This window comes from Cydia pomonella, chromosome 3 (assembly GCF_033807575.1).
Source record: "Cydia pomonella isolate Wapato2018A chromosome 3, ilCydPomo1, whole genome shotgun sequence".
NCBI classification, from domain to species: Eukaryota; Metazoa; Arthropoda; class Insecta; order Lepidoptera; family Tortricidae; genus Cydia; species Cydia pomonella.
In genome coordinates this window covers 13,227,648-13,240,757 of record NC_084705.1, presented here as the reverse complement: position 1 = coordinate 13,240,757, position 13,110 = coordinate 13,227,648, and the positions used below count along the sequence as shown (strand labels likewise).

General features: G+C 34.8%; 1 protein-coding gene across 20 annotated transcripts in view; it reads left to right on the top strand.

Moving 5' to 3' along the window:
• LOC133516130 (collagen alpha chain CG42342) overlaps positions 1–13,110 on the top strand; it is a 465,581-nt gene that overhangs the window by 153,908 nt on the left and 298,563 nt on the right. For 4 of the 20 annotated variants that reach the window (XM_061848883.1, XM_061848884.1, XM_061848879.1 and 1 more), the window contains exon 1: positions 11,520–12,931. The exons of 2 other annotated variants lie outside the window; for them this stretch is intronic. In XM_061848883.1, the coding sequence (XP_061704867.1) occupies positions 12,568–12,931 (364 nt within the window). In that variant the 5' untranslated portion in view covers positions 11,520–12,567. Of the gene's footprint in view, positions 1–11,510; positions 12,932–13,110 lie in introns of those variants that run through there. 14 more of the 20 variants (XM_061848892.1, XM_061848890.1, XM_061848887.1 and 11 more) reach the window with 7 other exon arrangements.

The window sequence follows — 13,110 nt, the reverse complement described above, 5'->3', positions numbered from 1 at the left end:
AAATTCGATGTATGATGTGTGTGTCTATATATGTACGAAGTGAGTAATTGCACATAAACATTAATTCTCAAAAAAAATGTCTGCGGTCTAATACTTGCCGCGATCCATACAAAATGTACGAAAAGAGTCGTGTCAATTAGACCCAACCACAGACATATTGTCAGAGACTTACTCAAAATAGCAATTAAAAATAGGCAAGACCATCTTTGAAAAAGACGAATTTACCCTTAAAAGAGATATTTCCAGCGGATCATATATATATAGAATATTATTTATTGGCACACCTCTGTAAAAGATACAGCTTAAAGAAAAACAATTGATTAATGATACAGGCAGACAACAGGCGGTCTTATCGCTAAAGAGCGATGTCTTCCAGACAACCTTTGGGTGGCGGAAACAAAAGAATTAATCGAAAAAGTCTGAGTTACCACGTACTTATTTATGTACCTGTGATGAACGAATAAAGAATAGAATAGAATTGAATTGAATTGAAAAGAGTAAGTGTTGCAAATAACGTTATGAAGCCTACTTTCATACACACAATTTAGCCACACAGTCACACACACACACACACACATATAATAAGCACTATGTATATATTATTTACAGAACATATGGTGCTACTTTGCCGCATGCATTCCCGAATGAGCACATTCCGTGCATAATTATGTCGAAACTTTAAAGAGCCATATGTACTGTAAAATGTTGTACGATACACGTGCGAATAGGTAATTCGCAACTCGTGTCGATTTAAAACACTCCCTTCGGTCGTGTTTTAATTGATCACCACTCGTTACGATTTTCCTACTTTCTGCACTTGTATCGTAAATACTTTTTAACTGTATTACACGAAACGGAAATCTTAACATAATAAAGACGGAATTAATGGTAATAGGCATTATTTGCCAATCTATAGGAAAACTGGCATTGAAAACTATGTACGATTTTATCCTATAACTGGAAATAATGTAGCTATAATATAATAATAACATTATTAGTATTCCTTCTTCCACTATACAATTCTTTCTTCCACACCACATCCATTCAGTATTATTTCGCTCTGTTGAGAGATTCATTAATAAAAACTTAAATATCTCATACCAATAAGCAGCTAAAGTTTTGTATTTGTTACTGAAAACAGTTTTCAACGGTATCAACTAACTTTATTGACTCCAGAACCCTAAAAGTCATCGCATTATCAGCGTTGTGCTCCATTAACTTTTAATCAGATTAATTTTCATCACAATAAATGCAGGATGGACGACGGAGATAAAGTAATTCATTACGAACAAATTTGACTCTTTGTCACTAATTCATTTTGTAAATAATATAAATACATATTGAGTGTTGTTGCGAAATATCTCTTTAAAATCATGGAATTATGATATCTTGCACTTTTGTATTATTTTTTAATCACAAAATTATCAACAGTAGAAGTATCATCCGTATAACTAGGAAACAAATCAAATTATTTTATTAATTATTGTTTGATTTGCATTTTTAAATATACACACTACTATTATATAAATTATAAACTGAAATAGATGTCATGCACTAAAGAAAAAATCTCCCTTATTATCTTATGACTTTATTTTGTAATTTTTGAGCTTTTATTTTCGCAGGAATGCTGCAGACATACTTGAAACAGATTCACAAATTTTTAAATTGTGTAACTAAGGTATCTATTAGTGAATCAATTTTATTGAAATTGTTTAGTAGATACGTAACATTTAAGGATTATTCTTGTTGTGTATTTTTAAGTTTTGTAAGCGCAAAAAAAAAACATGTTTAACTGACATTAATTTGATATTTTATCGAAACAAATGTTGAAACAATGAATTAATACACAATTACAAATTTAATTTATTCTATTTCCTTCTTAAATCAATTTGTTAACTAATTTAACAATATCAATTTACGAACTGATATTATAACTAGGCAGTAATTAAATCGAGCCTTACTTCATATTGATTCCTTGAGGTAAGGTGGCGACGATAATTACATTATAATAATGGGTTAATTTGGTTTATACGAGTGATTAACACATTTCACTTAGATGCTCCTTGTTATGATCATGACAGATGAATTTAATCAGGATTTCATAAAAAAACATGTGATAACAATAAGTGTTAGGGCAATAAAAGTAGGTGATCTATGATGGTCACATAAATATGCTTGCATGTTATGCGTCTTGCGGAAAACGTTTTGTACCAAGAAAGTAAAATTAGTTTTAACTAATAAAATAGTAAATTTTAGCCCAAAGCTCTTTAGAGTAAGTGACAACTTGTCATGCATCTTCAACAAAGTTTATAATTATTATCACCTAACTGCGCCCAAGTTTTCCATTACCGTTTAAACTTACAAAGAAACTTATATGCGTGTGTGTCACGATAACAACTTGAGGAAATTAAGGCGATCCACAAACGTCGCGCGCAACTCTTCGTGGACCGGTATATGGAGAGCTTTTGCCTCTTTGAGCTCCAGATGTAGATATACATCATAAAGATATATCAATGGAGACAACAATTTTCATACCATAATACCTATTAAGTCGTCAAACGACCAAACATTGCAAAATATCCTATCAACGCACTAAGTACTATTAATAGGGTTGTTTGGCAGAATTGTATCCCAATAAATTCTTATGGATTATAAGAACATGTTAAACTACCTCTAATGAGCATATTTTTGTAAATATTGAATTTAAAATATCTTTTAACACAGTCACGTGACCCAAGTCGAAACGACATTGAAGATTCTGATGACGTCACAACTCTCGGTTTGACAGTTCGATCAACCAACCTCAGTACAAAATTTAATACTCAAGCCGTAGCCATTTTGGTGGTGGGCAAGCGGTGTATGTGTGCGTATAGGTAAATGTGTGTGAACAAACCTTGGTGTTACGTGTGTATGTACATAGTTGTGTCAAATCGTAAACTGTGACGTCACACAATTTTCATACAGCGTTTAGGGCGCGAAAGCATCTATCCAAATTGTTAATTTAACATATTTAAAGCCGTTTTTAGGGTAAAAGTTGAATTTTAGGACAACGTTTGGTTAAACGTTTTACAAGCGTTTCAAAAAATTGGAAACAACCCTATCATCCCCAAATAAGAAAGTACTACAGGCGTAAGTGAGTTATGATAAATAAATACATCCAAAATATTACTCTACCTTTTAAAAGGTTACACATAACCTTTATACATATACATCCAACAGGAAACTATTGTAAGATATATCGAAAATGGACGAATGGCATGTGTATAATGAAGTCCACATTGATTTTCTCGCGAAAAGTTTTAAAGTGGTTAGATATCTAGGAAAAAATTGCTTTTTCATTCCAGACCTATCTTTTTTAATGATCGACAAATATACGGTTGGTAACACTTAGGAATTCATATAATTAAAAGTACTTTGGAGTCAATTCAGGCTTGCCTTAGTTATTATCTTCGCTGGCCAGACACTACCACTTTTGCGATTTATAGTCAAATATGCAAGAATTATATATATATATATATATATATATATATATATATATATATATATATATATATATATATATATATAGTAGAAACTGGTACATTTTCTGTACTAAAATGACTTTCTGTGTGTCCCTTTTCCCACGTGTAAGTTAGAATTTTTAAAATGTTAAACACGTTTCTTGTTTCGACTCCAGTCTAACAAAAACAAATGTTTGAAGAAATAAAAAATATGAAATTCAAGAATCTCAAAAGAAATAGCAACAACTTTATTAACAGCATTTTTTGTTTATGTAGACAGTTTTGTTTATAAGTCTACAGAAAATCATTTAATATAATAATTATTGATTTTATTTTATTTTAAATAAAAATTAAGGTGTTATGACCTTATGACTAGTATTTACATTTTTCAGTGATGTGGCTTTTCTACAGCAGTGTGTAATAGACAAAAGGTCGCAGCTCTTGTTGGATGGCACCAAATTTTCTACCAGTTGTTACCACACCGTCCTAAACACACACCGCGATAATTTGTTCTAACTCCGCAACTTCCTGATTCGCTGTTTCTTTATCACTATATCAAGGGACTTTCGGGTTGGTTATTTCTGGAGAGATCAGTTGTGCACGTTTGATACTATACACTCAAGGCTCACTTTGTAACAACACATTCTAGGAAAATTACTCGTCTCATTACTCTGGAGTGCATTACTTTATAAAACATGTTTATTTTTGATCCACCTAGGTGATATTATAATTGAAACTCTTAGAACTTCTTAAATTGCCAGATTCAATATGTAAAAAATCTACTTAGTTTTATTAATCTAAGTTAAAAATTTAAAAAGGTTGAAATTTTGCGTAGAGGAACATAACCCCAGTTGTAAAAACTTTCGGCAAAAAATCCTTTTTGGTACAAACGTTTATAGCTGACAGCATTTCGTTTTCCACAGGCAACTAATACTCATCGAGGCAATTCTAAAAACACCAAACACAATTAGGTTGCGTTGTTTTATCACAGAGTTCCCATGGCCACCTCTTGTCTCCATCATCAAATCAGCTCGATGGTACCATAATATTTCATTGTCACCCGACATATGTAATGTATGCAAAATTTCAGCTCAAGCGGAAAATGGGAAGTGGGTCAAATTTACGAGTAGCTCCCAAGATTTGACCTTCACAAAAATACATACATACTAACAGGGCAAGTTAGATATATACTTAATCTTATTAATCTACGTTAAAATTTTAAAAAGGTTGGAGTTTTGGGTATAGGAACAAAACCCTAAAAGTAATAAGTTTTCGGCAAAAGAATCATTTTTGGTACAAACTTTTATCGCTGACTGCACTTTTCCTTCCACAGGCAACTAATACTACCAAACACAAGTAGGTTGCGTTGTTTTATCACAGAGTTCCCATGGCCACCTCCTGTCTCCATCATCAGATCAGCTCGTTGGTACCATAATATTCCATTGTCAGCCGACATATGTAATGTATGCAAAATTTCAGCTGAATCGGAAACTGCGAAGTGGATCAAATTTAGCTCCCCAGATTTGACCTACACAAACATACAATACATACTAACAGTTAAATAAAAGCTTGTAAAAATATAATAAAGCTTATGATTTTAATCAAATTCAAATTACAAGAACTTTAATGATACTTATTTTAACACCTTACTGTTTCTATTTGTGGTAAATAAAGATGAATATATGGGGGTTGAAAGCATAATAAGAAACCATTTTGCCTAAAACTTTGTTAACAATGGCATTGTACTAATTACACACAACTTTTCAATTTCCAGCACAATGGAGTCTGTCACGTCCATCACGACGTAAATATTAATAATTCATGCACTTCAGAACTTTATGAAAGAAGCCGCATAATTATCTAGAACGACGGGAATCGAATGCAATTAAGTTATTTCTTCAGATGAAAGTAGTTAGCGAGAGGGTCAACTTCATTGTTTCTGAAAGCCAGGACATTAGAAAAAGATAAAAGATATGGCGCACCACGTGAAGCTTGCGAGGGATGGTTTGGCGGATGCGCGGGTTTTAACGATTTGTAACTCTGAAAGTGAAGTATACTTGATTAAAATTTTGGTAGTCAAATCTCTTAGCTATACTAAAACTATACTAAACCTAACCTAACTTTGCTATACTAAAATTATATTGCTGTGGTATGCAGGGTAACGTGGCTGGAGTCTCCCATGCATCTTTCAAATATAGTTTCCATGTGATTTTTTTCATGGCGTTAATTAGCCCTTGATTAAAACGTACAAAAATAATTATAAAAACTACAATTTTGCGTTAGCAGTTAAGTAAGATCGTTCAAGTAACACTTTTAAAAATTTAATTTTTTGGTATGTAATAAGCACATGGTTTTGTTTCAGGTATGTTTCAAGAATAGCGATATTAATTTGATACATCTATCATCTTCAAGATCAGCTAAAGCAAACAACAATGGCACTGAATTTTGAAAATAATACTGATAAGTAAATATTAGTTATGACTGGAAGCCCACGGTACTTATTGAAAAGGAGTCCATATTTTTATCGAATTTTGATCTCAATAGTAGAAATAATATTTAAAATTTTAGGGTTATCTTAAAGTAAAAATACTCAACACTAATTACAAAACTACTTATTTCGTAGCGGTAGGTATCATAAGTAAATGTATCATCGTCAAAATGAGGTCGTAGTTATATTCACCGCAACAGGCGCCAACTTCAGGAGCTATATGTGTGATTTATCACTGTTGTGACTGCTTGTGTATGTGGCCAATTCTAACTTCAACATCAGAATGATATCTGAAAGATGTCATTTAGTTATCGTACGTCTCGCTCGCGCCAATACATCTACGAGAGGAATGCACGATTACTAAATGACATCAATCAGATATTGGCCTCATTGGCCTCTGAGACTTGGTGCCTTCTTAGCTTTACTAAGAAACTACAGCAAACTATATCATAAATATATTATGATATATCTTGCTGAAGTAGTTTGATAAGAGTATATAAACAAAAAGTTCGCTGTTTGACTTAAATATTTTAAATTCGACTAACCATATTTCCCAGAAAATATACATATGTCAACTGCAGCATCATCACTGCTGCGGTGTTGACGAGAGAGATTACACTCTCAATTTGCTTCAGATTTACAGTAATACCGCCCGTGTGAAGGATCCAGCAGTAACGTTGCAAGGACCTCTTACTATAGTTGTGCCGTTCTCGAGAACGTTCCCTGTTTTATATGTATAACGTTCTCGCTCAAATATATTCCCCTGAATAAACGGAGAATGTTCTCGAAAATGCTATAACTCTACCTCTAACCCATACTTGTATTGAATAGACTCAGTTGTCCATGGTGTATTCTGACTGACGGTGCTAAGATAAATCTAGAAAAGAAACTACGGCCTAATTGTAAAATTCATTTTCTACTTCTGTCTTCCGCACTTGCAGTACATTATTGAGAAGTTTTAAAAGAAATTTTAAACAGTCATAAATCATGTACAGCTTTCAACAAATGAATCGCAGTTTTAATTTTAACAAAACCATTTATCTTTAAGTATCTTTGGCGTCGGAAACAATTAGACGGGGGACGAGGGCAGAAAGGCGAGTGATTAAAACATCACGCGTGGATGAGGACTGTTTGAAGGGCCTGGGTCAAGCACAGTGGAACTATTGCTACTTCAGTATGATAAAAGAATTCTTCAAAAGTTATAACACCTAGTCAAAAAAAGTTCGATTTTCAAGATTTAAATACGAAATTCGTTTAACGGTGACAAAATTTCCAGTTTAGAGTTAAAAATTAATTTAGTACGTAGTTTTTTTTATACGTCATAAATGGTACGGAACCCTTCATGGGCGAGTCCGACTCGCACTTGGCCGCTTTTTTGTCATCATCACAGGAGCATAAGAGATTCATGAATCCCACAGTTTCATACCTATGACTATTTTTATAGTCACATGTATGTCATACTGTTTTTGAAATGGTTAATGTGAGGGCTCCAAACTACATCCCCATCGGAATTTGAAATTCAGATCTGAACGGTCTGTCTAATTGCTATCGGTTCACTCTTCGCATGCTGATGTCGGGTTATATGAGTGTTATAACTTAAGATGAGATTAATAAATTTGAGAGTTGGATAATTTATTGGATTGACGACCGGTTTGGCCTAGTGGGTAGTGACCCTGCCTACGAAGCTGATGGTCCCGGGTTCAAATCCTGGTAAGGACATTTATTCGTGTGATGAACATGGATATTTGTTCCTGAGTCATGGGTGTTTTCTATGTATTTAAGTATTTATAAATATTTATATATTATATATATCGTTGTCTAAGTACCCTCAACACAAGCCTTATTGAGCTTACTGTGGGACTTAGTCGATTTGTGTAATAATGTCCTATAGTAGTTATTGGATTCCTTAAAAAAAATTTTACAAGGGGTCTAGTTGTTAACTCCTCGTACTAATATTGATACCAAACCAGATGAAATATTCCAAAATTGAACCACAAGCGTAGCGAGTGGCTCGAAAAGTGAATCATTGAGCGTTGCGAGGGTTACAAGGTTGAACAAACTGCTACCGAGTGAAACACAATCATTTTCATAAATTCTAAATGTAAAACATTACAAATTAAATCCAAATAACCGCTATTAAATATTTATCATTCAAAATCACTTAAAAGTCACATTGGGAAAAAAGTCACATAGGCAACATGAGGAAATAACTCAAAATTTGCATCAAATTAATTGCCACTCTTGTCCTAAATTGCTACTTTCTCATAAATTTTTGAAGAAGGTGAGCTTTTCCGAACTGATGTGGTGACTTATTTCTATTTAAAATTATCTATATCAGACGGCAGGAACATATTAACCTGAAATCATTAAGAGGAAATACCAGCTGAGCCCCGTCTCAGATTTGAGAATTTTAAGTAAATATCTCCGTCGCGCTGACGGGGCGGCTCCTAAAATTAGTGCGATAAGGACAACTAGCTTAGGCGAAAAACTCTGAGTAAAAGTCTTAGAAATCGAGGTTTCTTCTCCATAACATAACCAATCGTTATATAAATTTTGGGAACGGAATGAGGAAGAAATTATCTGTGTCTGACTGATTTGATTTTTGCGTTTATTGTTGCCGATTTTGTATGGTGGCGTCTATTTACGGTCCAAAAAAGCAAAGTACGGACACACTTACTGGCAATATTGAGCTCACAAAAAAACTATTAATAAGGGCCGAATTCGAGAGAGAAAAATATCAAGAATGTTTGTATGGAAAAATGAGCACTTAAGGTTTCCTCTTAAGGTGAAATGTTGTAACTCAAACTTAGTTTTTTTTACAGCACGACGGTGGCAAAGAAGCATACGGCCCGCCTTAAAGTCACCAAAGTAAGAAAAAAAAGCGAAGTAAGCAGTCACCGCCGCCTATGGACGCCTGTAACTCCAGACGTGTTACCAGCGCATTGCCAACCCTTTTAAACCCTTTAGTAATCAAAAAAGGATCATTAAATTCCTTACATTAAAATAATAACCCGTGAAGTTGCTTAAACCGCAACAACAACAAACATATTCAGCAAAATTAAGAAACTTACGGTCGACCTACACTTCGACTCAAAGTAGGGACAAGTTACTAGCAGCGAGTGGCATGCAGCTAGAGGCAAGTAGCAAGTTGCCAATGGGTGGCTGGGCTGCCATAATTCACACAGAATAGGAAGTGGCTCAATTTACGCTCCCTACTTGCCTGTAAAGAACGGAAATGTTCAAATTTTGTTTCTGGAACACAAGTTTTTTACTTATTTCGGTCGACATAAACCTGGAATTTATTTATTTATTGAATAAGTTACATTTGTGTACCATCGTCTGTAATAGAATATTTAGAGCAAGTGTGCAGCTTTTTATTCAAAACTTGCATAACAATGTATAAACAAAATAAGAAAACATCAAATAAAAAAATAGGAGTTGAACTCAACACTCACACTCAGGATGGACACGATAATGATATATTGATCGATAATAAAGAATGACAAAAAGTTAAAGTCTAGTAAGTACTTAGTACCCTAAGGTTGTCGGGAAGGAATTGCTCACGGCGATAAGAGCGCCTGTTGCTACCTTTATTTACAATGTAAATCTGTTATTGAATATTTCTTTTGTGGTGCAATAAAGTATATTTACTAACTTAGTACCCATAAGAAGGGTATATAGTATAGGTATTGTTTTTTTTACTGTTCAATGATTCAGTAAAATTGATGTAAAGGAAGTGAAGTAAATTTAATATTCATACAATATAGAAGGTTCAGGAATGGAAAATACATTAAAGTGACTATGTTGGGTTTTATGGCAACAACTTTTACGATTGTTCGGGACACAAGTAGGCACCATGCGGCTCCGGATTTCCCCTGGTAGTCGTTCCCCGTAATCGCAGTACAAAGTTTTAGTTTTACTTTATTCACGACTAAGAACCAAGTTAGCGAATCCTATTCAATTATTTAAGAGTTCAGTGGATTAAATTAAAAAAAAAGCTATCAACGCGAGGGTAAAACTGCGTTTGACGAAGTAGAAAAGTTTAAATTAAATTCAAACAAGACTGGGATCCGCACACGCTCTCTGGTAAATAACGACAAACTAGTTTTAATTGCTATCATTTATCCGCTATTTGTCCGGCTGCAGATTTCCTGGTTATAACATATTAATGAAGAGAGATCGTTAAACTCACAAGTACACTTAATCTGCTCGGATGCTTGATATTTAGTGTTTGTTTTTATGAATTTAAATTAACCTGCGGTCGCCAGAGACAGCTTTAACACTGAAATTAAACTTCAAGCGACCATTAAGCAACTGATACAGGCTTGAGGCGTATAGTGCGTTTTTTTTTAAATGCTTTTGATGCGCTCTTATCACTGCTATCTATTATTTTTACTCTATGGTTTATTACGAAGGTCGGGTTGGGACTTTATGCCGGCGCTTGCGGCTGCCACTCCGTTTTTAATGACTCTATTAAAGAGATTAATAGGGTCTATCGTTTAAAAAACATCTCTCCTTTTTCTTTTCGTACAAATTTAATTAATGTTTGATACAGATCTCGTAGGCGCGTTGATGTTTAGGGTTATGTTTATTCGTTTACCATTTTATTTCTTATTGAAATATGATATTTCAATCGTTAGCTTTATATCAGTCTTTGATCTTAAGAAAATTGTTGTTTTTATGTAGGTAACCAACCGATAAAGATACGAATTCAGTTTTACTGGAATTTCGTTATTGCTTTTCCGTCAATTAATTATATGTACTTATCGATTAAAATTCCGGATAGTAAATTTTAAAATATAAAAATAGCTAAATATCTTATAAACTATCTGTGATACGGTAAAACGTTTTATTTTTTACCGTATTCACATTATATTACCGGATATGCCACACGTATGTCCTTGGAGCCAACCAACAAATCTTTTTTGGAAAAACTGTATTACTTACCCTACTTCGAACGTTTAACTCGCAATGACGTCTACTTACCCAAAGCAAAACAGTTTAGTATCGATCAGTCTGATCACAGCAAGCTAAACGGATTGATCATCCTTGCCGTCCCTATCTACATTACCGCATGCTCATTACATGTATCTATCCTGTTCATTCTTAATAGTAAAGAAGGAGAGGAAGCCATCGCTTGTCGTATTTGGTTGCTATACGAAGGTTTGTATTACGAGGCGGGTCCCCTCGGTCCTTCTACATGAGCTACCACCCAATTTGGCGTCGTGCGCCTGCAGGTTTTTGCACGCATTCCCTTAATAAGGGACTTCAGACGTACGTAATGCTATCTAGTGAATGCGTTGCTATTTAGATGGAAAATATCTTGGGTTTACCAGATTAGCTGCTGTTCAAGTTCGCCCAAATGGAAACCGTTTTATTATAAACAGATCAAATTTTTATATTTTCTATATTATTTGCCATCGTCTGTGATATCTAACCATTTAATATTACCTCTAAGGCAAATTGGAGCGGTATTAAGACTGTTACAATACGTAAGATAGATTAGATAGAGATTATTTATATATTATTATTTGTTGGCACATTTCGTTCGCACCAATATGTAATAACATAAGAATATAATTTGCAAAATGCTCTTATATAACTTATGAGTATTTTATGTATGTGCACCTCCTAGTTTTAAGTTAGTTCTAAGAAATGCTTGCTGTGCCCTAACAGGGTTCTTTGTGAGCCTACCCTACCTAATGTTACACCTATTTTGTACCACATAATATTATGCAATAAATGAATTATGAATTAATAATATAATATATAAAATAAAAGCGATTCACCAGATGCCAGATGAGTAAATGTCAATGATACAGATTAACATAAAGTTGTATGTTCAAATCAACGGCCTCTAGAACAAGATCCCTAAAATCAGGAGTTTATGATCATCTATGTATTAAGCATTTTAGTTCCAAAACATAGCACTAAGCATTAGTTAGCTTTGCGATATGGTAGAGTATATGAATTTTACTGTAAAAATGTGAAATTCATTTTATGTTGGCTTACATAACCCGCAATGCATCCCGTACCCCGCTCCCATCAACTTAGGTAAGTATATTTTGAGGGTAAATTAGTACAAGCGAGATGCACTCCGAGGACTTAATCAAATTTATATGAGATTTATAAACTTCTAAGAGCTTTTGTCGATTTTTTAAAAAACACTCAAAAATATTTATCCAAATAATAATATATACGTTTTATTCATATAACTGAGTCCCGTCCCGCGTGTCGTCTTAAGCTGAACTTGCTCCAGCCGTCAGTGGCGCTCCGTCAGCCGAGTCGGGAGCACGTCCGTACGCCGCGCTACATTCAACCCACGATCTTAAATACGATCGCACTAAAGCGATTCACGATATTCATCGCAAACTCTTCAGTCCTATGTTATTTATGTGCCGCATCTAGTGTTTTCGTTTATCCATATTTGTGTTCTGTGTGTTTTGTTTTATTTGAAATCGAAGGTACGCAAGTACCGGACGCAACTATTGTGATACAATGTCCATTCAACGGCCGTTAACGTGGTGAAGATGCCTCTAATAGACCATAACTCCATTTCATGAGGGTACATTGAGCAGCATGATTTTAAAGATAGGAGGGAAGCCTCCCGCAAAAGCACCGGCACCTGCTAAGGTGGAGAAAGAAGTGAAGAAGACGAAATGTGATGACAAATGTCCAGGAGATCCTTGGATGTACTGTGTGGTGTTATGGTGTGCGTGTGCCATGAGCCTGATATCGAGCGGGTATAGTCTGTACAAGCAGCAGGGCCTGCAGGAGAGGTTGGCAGTGTTGGAAGAGCAGCACTTTGCGTTAAGGAGTGCGGTGCTGGAGCCGCAGCAGCCGCTGGTGGAGAGGTTACGGCGGGAGGTGCTAGCGCGGCCGCCGCCTAACTGGAGGGCGAGGAGGAGCATCAGAGATTATGGACAGTGTGGATGCCCAGCAGGTAAAACAGTTCCTCTATAATAATCTTAATTTTATCTAGGCAGGTAGATCTGTAACAGGTACATTAGTTACTTTGATAAAACATTGTACCTGCCTAGTAAGGTTTACCCAACAGACCGAATTAGGTAAGTAGGCACTGTAACAGTATAAAAGTTCAAAGTTTTTCTTGACGACGGCATT